The sequence below is a fragment of the Halichoeres trimaculatus genome, unplaced genomic scaffold, assembly GCF_033239565.1.
Source record: "Halichoeres trimaculatus isolate MK-OKI-2021-1 unplaced genomic scaffold, fHalTri1.1 fHalTri1_scaffold_20, whole genome shotgun sequence".
NCBI lineage: Eukaryota > Metazoa > Chordata > Actinopteri > Labriformes > Labridae > Halichoeres > Halichoeres trimaculatus.
In genome coordinates, this window is record NW_027437198.1 from 21,009,558 (window position 1) to 21,015,818 (window position 6,261).

The 6,261-nt window shown below is 38.9% G+C and overlaps 1 protein-coding gene across 1 annotated transcript in view; it reads left to right on the top strand.

Annotated features, from left to right (window-relative positions):
* Nucleotides 1-5,640, top strand: part of rab26 (RAB26, member RAS oncogene family) — a 115,470-nt gene extending 109,830 nt beyond the window's left edge. The window contains exons 8-9 of the mRNA XM_074697152.1: nt 1,317-1,393; nt 3,843-5,640. Of these exons, the coding sequence (XP_074553253.1) occupies nt 1,317-1,393; nt 3,843-3,942 (177 nt within the window). The 3' untranslated portion in view covers nt 3,943-5,640. The remainder of the gene's footprint in view (nt 1-1,316; nt 1,394-3,842) is intronic.
* The last annotated feature ends 621 nt before the right edge of the window (nt 5,641-6,261 follow it).

A 6,261-nucleotide genomic window follows, 5' to 3' on the forward strand; every position in this document is an offset into this window, starting at 1 on the left:
AGAAATCACAAACCGTAGATGTAACAGGTGTTTTAGCTTAAACCTTTGGTAACTAATATTTATAATACAAATAGCTCCTTTATGTGTCATCCATGAGATGTTTTTTGATAAACCTCAGTGCTATGAACAAGGAAACCCCTAAGCACAAAAACCAGGAGCAAACATCAGCCTTTTATAAATCTTTCAGACTGTTGTTTTTGCAGAGTGGCACAAATAACAAATGGCAAACAGAAAAGCAATTCTTAACCAGAAGAAGCAACAAAGTGCCTCTAAGTATCTTAAACTTCAGCCTGGGGAAAACCGTGTATCAGTCACCACCACTGTGGGCTGGGATAAATTCCCTTGCAGATATCAAGCTAGGGGAACAAATTCATCACATCAGAGCAGCTCGTATTAGAGGGAAACAAGTTTACTGTTGTGCTGTAAAGTGCTCGATCTGTATCATTTAAAAACCTGTTAAACCATCAAACATCTGTTGTAGTCTTCTGGAGAAAATTTCCCAAGGATAGCCTCAAACTTGGAGCTTATAAATCTACAAACTTCAAACAGATGTCTGAGCTCATTCTTTGCATAAACTAGAGCTGTTGAGAGTGATTTCTGTGGGGGTTCAGGTTTTGTTTTTTTTCCCCTAACAAAAAAAAGGCTGACGTTGCATTTACTTCAAACTCTCAAAGTGTTCACTCCAGCAGAAAGTCATATTTTCAGGGAAAGAGTGTATGAAAATATGATGATTGTGGAAAAGAAACATTTTTATGTAAATCCAAGCTGATACTCATAAAGATTTTTATGGCACAAAATCATCCCTCTGCACAAATAAAAACAAATTACAGTGCTAACACTGCTGTTCAATTAGACAAAGAATGTGCCATGTTGTGTATCATTTGTGATTTGGTGTAACCTCTGGTCCAAAAATTTGTGGCTATGCAGAAGCACCAAAATCTGCTGTTTCTGTTTCAGGAAGTTGCATACACACCAAGCCAAAAAGAAGCAGTTTACGCCGCAGAAATTAACATATTTACAGCCTGGTAGAGAAAACGCCAATTCTACTATCAGCACACACTGTAGGGAGGTTTTTTTCCCCTAACTCAGCAGATCTCAAGTTCGCCCAATCGGAGACACAGCCCACATCACTTCCAATATGGCTGCACCAGCTGGTTTGCTTCATAAATCCATTTCAGAAACAGACGGGTGACGTAGGAAAGACTACGTCCATCAATTATGCAGTCTATGGGTGTAACACGTCAAAATAGTTTCTACATGGCCAATATTAAACTGGCAAGTCTATATAAATTTTATTCTTGATTTCACATCTGCAGGAGTTTGGCGTTCCCTTCATGGAGACCAGCGCAAGGTCAGGCCTGAATGTGGAGTTGGCTTTCACTGCTGTGGCAAAGTAAGTTTCATAACTCTCAGTCTAATTAACCAAGGTTTTGTTTGTATTAAAGTTCAAAGATGTAGATCTAACATCCCTTTTAGTTTTCACTTTTTAGCATTAAATTGAAGAAAGGCTTCAAGCCAAGGGTCAACTTGCTAACTCTTCTACTGCAAAGCCCATGTCAGGAACTTGATAGATGCATGTCATGAAAAATGACAACATGACAGTGAGCACACCAGAAACAACAATAGCAGAAAGTTTTTAAGCTGATGCATTTTGACGAGGTCCATAATTATCCCCATCTGAATGATGCCTCATCGCCACTGCACAGCAACAAACATGCCAGAGCATGAAGGGAAACATTGAAAATACATTAGCGGGGACAATGCTGATGGCGTGTGCTGTTCACCGCTCATTAGTCGCCTGGCTCAAGAATTTGTTGACTACTTGGCCAATGCAACCCAGAATTATTATAAAGGAACCTTGGTGATTTTTGGTGTGTCTCTAGGTAAATTACCTACAGCCTGAACTCTCTGGTGTTCCCTCCTGAGGTAACCTCCAGTAAGACAAGTAATATATTTAATGTGAAGTCCATGGCACAGCAAGGTTAAACAGAAAATACTGTATGTTTTCAGCCTAATATCGCTTATTGTTGACTTAAAAGATGTAAAAATAAACCAAACAAAAGCTTTCTGTGAACTGTTTTGTCTGATGCAAGAGTAACGCCTGAAATACACTAGATACATCTGCGGTGTGACTCTGTTGCCATTTGTTGGCACCGACACCGGCTGCGTTTTCAGTCATGTTGGGCTGTTAAACCTCAAACCTGTTGACTCCTGGTCTGGCTGTCCGTTTATCAATTTAGCCAAGCTTAAAAAAAAATGGTTTTGACACGGTCTGTTTTATTTTGTAAGTCCCTGGGTGTTTTTAAGCAGTTTCCAGTCACGACTTCCTGTCCTGCTCGATCTTTCCTATGCTGAATTTATGTGTCACAGCTCCGCGTCCGTCAAAAATAGGATGGCGGAAACGACAGACCAGCCACGCAGACGTGCTCCAACAACTGCAACAGAACAGATTCTGTTCATTTGAGTGAAACGGAACAGAGACGCACTGCTGATGCATCCGGTGTATTTCAACTGTAAAGAGCTGATTTTTTTTAACTAAATTACTTTTCATACCTTTGAAGCCAACGGTCTGGGTTGCCTTTGTATTTAAATGGACTGTTAGGAGTATCTAAGTGATCATGAAAGTCTCCCTTCTGGACTTCCTGATCACGAGGTTGAGCACAACTGGATTGATTTATGGCTCGTCAGAGTCTTTTTGACTACATCACGCCAGCTGACAAAGTTTAGAAGTGAGAAGAGAGATCTGTGTTTTTCTTTGCTGTAAATGATTTTGTGGATTCATTTTGTTTTAATGGCGGACACATGAGCTTAACTAGCAAAAAGAAAAAGCACAAACGAGCAGAAGAAAGCGAAACGGGAGAGTGATAGAGCACGAGCTAAAGGCTAAAGCTCAAGCTAAGCTGTCTGCAGCAGTTATTCTGCAGTGGTCTGTTCAAACTTGAAAGTCTATCAATAAAATGAAGAGTGAGGTTACGTTAGATCTGATTGGTAGATGACTGGCAGGACATAACTAGGATTCACTAGCATTACACATTACAGACATGTCTTAGAGTACTGGGCTGTCAGTAAAACTTAATATAGCCGGCTACTGAACTACGGCACATACCTGTTGATAAATACCTTACCTCTGGGTGTGTCCAGTAAAAAGTTGTCTTGAAAAAAGAAAAGTGATGTTGAAAAGAAGATCCGATCTCCACCATTTCCAAAACAAACGCCTTATTAAAAGGCAGGTCTTCACGACAGTGTATGTGAGACTCAGAGCCAAAGGGTGTCACTGCACTCCAATTAAAACAGATCCTCCTCACAGTCTCTTTAATAAAGAAGCATCAGTATCTGTTTCACTGTTTTATAACTAGCCAAAAACTCTTCTCTGTGGTTTTTGGAGATCTAATTTATCAGAAAGTAAAATATCATGAATACATGTAATCCTACCTGAAACAATGTCTCCTACTTCTCTTTTGATAGCACCATTTTCAGTTTAAGTGCAACAGATTTGTCAATTAAATGAAGCTCATGTGTTTAAGCTGTAAACTGAAATCCAGCGTGTGCTTATTACTCTTCAGACAAATAATAGTGAAAAAGCTGCCAAGTGTAGAAGTCTGCATGTTCATTATTCTCCACAGAGAAGTTCAAACATTCATTAAAACGGTATCAGTGGGCCTGAAGGGTGTTTTAAGATAACCATCTCTTATTTCTTTTTTTATTTCAAAATCAATGAACACATTAGTCTCTTACCTGTTCTAAAGTTTTTAATTTAGTTTCCAGCGCAACTTGAGAGACCTGATGAAGCGTAGCGTCTGACTTTGTTCCAGTCGGATTTCACCCTCCTCTTTTGTCTTTAGGGAGCTGAAGCACCGATCCATAAAAGATCCCAGCGAAAAGTTCACGCTGCAGGAGTATGTGAACAAGGAGATGAAGGGAGCCGGCTGCTGCAGGTCTTAAAGCCTGCACGGATCACTCTGTGGATCTGTGTGACTGTGTGTGTGTGTATTTATGTGTGCGTGGATCATTCATGTTCATATCTGGCCATATAAATAGAAGATGAAGAGTTAGCTCTAGCGAGGTAAAAAGTTTTTAGTAATTCATTTTTAATCTCTCCTGTCTTAATTTCCATGACCAACATTTGTTTTGTTTTGGTCCAGCTCTTCTTCTGGTCCTTCGTCTGCAGCTTCCACCTCAGTCACTGACACATTAACGGACATTTTCTTCCATCACTGTAGCTGCATGATAAGAGTTTAATTACACCACAGAATCTGACACCAACCAAATATCCTGCATCACGTGGAGTTATTTCATTGTGAGACTTAATTCACATCAGATCCCAACCCTCCCACACACACACATACTTTATTTTTTCCTCATCTTAACATGAAACCTCATTTAGGATGAACGTTCCCACTTTGGTGTTTGGATGAATGTTCCTATAATAGATGTATAGTGGTGTGTCTTCTGTCTATGGTTCAGTGTTCATGTCAGTGATTCCACAGGCTATCTGGAGCCAGTTAAGCTCACCAGCATAAACCTAATCTAAGCATTACCATGACTCAGCTGTGGATATTTGGGAATATGTATTACTTCTACATAAGAGTAAAAAGGTGTTGCTGTTCTGTTTTTATGTTGATATGAAGCACAGAAAATCATAATAAGCCACAATAATGATTTTCTTTATAGATTTAAATTCATGTTTAATGCTACACAAAGACGTCTGTGGTAGTTTAAGAGAAACTTAAAAACAAATGGCATTGCATGGGTCATGGTACCTGAAATATTCTGGGCATTTTTCCAATGGAAGAGAATCAATATTATAAATGATAAATCTTGGAGCGCTCTAATGCAACTTCTCTATTTGATGAAATAGTTTCTTTGCTTTCTTTTTGTCTTTTGAGATTGTTTCTGAAGGGAAGGTCTGTTTTGGGAAGTGAGGTTGTATGAGGGGCTTGTTGACAACAGTGTATGCTCACTGCACAGGGGATGCAGAACAGAACTCTCCCACTTAATTATGCTAAATTTGTCCAACCTGGACTAGAGTGTCATTGTAAGTGAACATTTGCAGCTCCTTACTATGCTCTCAGACAACCGCTGTGTTTCACTGCTATGGAAGAACGACATGTTCCTGTACGTGGTAAAGTGGTTGATCACCAAGCTGTGACAGTTCACCGACTGGTTGAGCATCTCCTGTGGGTAATACACCCACTATTCACAAGTACCCCATATAGCCCTGCTTCAAAAAGTTAACCATTTTAAAAACTATAAATATATAATGTAACCTATATTAATCCACATGGTGTAAATACTTTGTTTTCTCCCTGTAAAGGAAGAGTTGGTGGCACTTTAATGGTAAATTTGAGTGGGTTGAGTTATTTATATTATATTGACAGTGTTACCAGAGTATAGCCTTGTTATTACCCTTATTTCTAATGTCTCATTTGAAAAGTGCAAATATGTGGGCTGCTTGCTGTAGTACCATTCATTAATATATAAATGGAGTATTTAGTGCCATCTTTTTTTTAAGCATCGACTGTTGTATTTCTTAATTATCTCCATTACAGAAGCATACGCCTCTTTTTATACTGCTGTTGCTTTGATAGAATTCATCTTAGTCATAGAAACTGAATCTCTGTACAGTATTCACAGTATTTTCAAACTTGATGTTTAGAGGTTAAAGTGATTTTTGGTTTAACTATTTTTCAATGTTTAACTCCTTTCTTGTAACTGAAGGTTAACTACAATAAAAGGAAAAAACAGTAACTGTTCTTAATAGAGACCATGTTTTATTTTCAGGTTGATGTCCTCCTCATAATCTCCACCATTACTCCACCGCGACTTCTGAGCATGTGTTGCAGAACTCTGTGGTGGAGTTTTAGCATGTTGCTGAATAGCAATAACGAGGGATGGGTACCAAATTAGGAACTTTTATTTAGGAATAGACCAATTATCGGCACTTTGAGACATATCCAACGGCCGATAAGACACAAATTTAAAGCTGCTTTGTTGCAGCTCTGATGCAGTCACTACCCAGTTCCCAGCACTGTCCCACCCACAGCACCATCTGATTGGTTACAAGCAGAGCCATGGCTTGGGAAACAGCCAATCAGCAATGCAGTTATTACAGTTATTGCAGTTACATTGAAATTTTGGAAAACTTTATTTACTTGAGAAAACTTAAGCTATTTATTTTTTTATCTTTTCATTTAACGTTATAAAACATGCTGCTAAATCTGGGAGCTGTTAAATAAACTCATGCTTAAAGTGATACTCCGG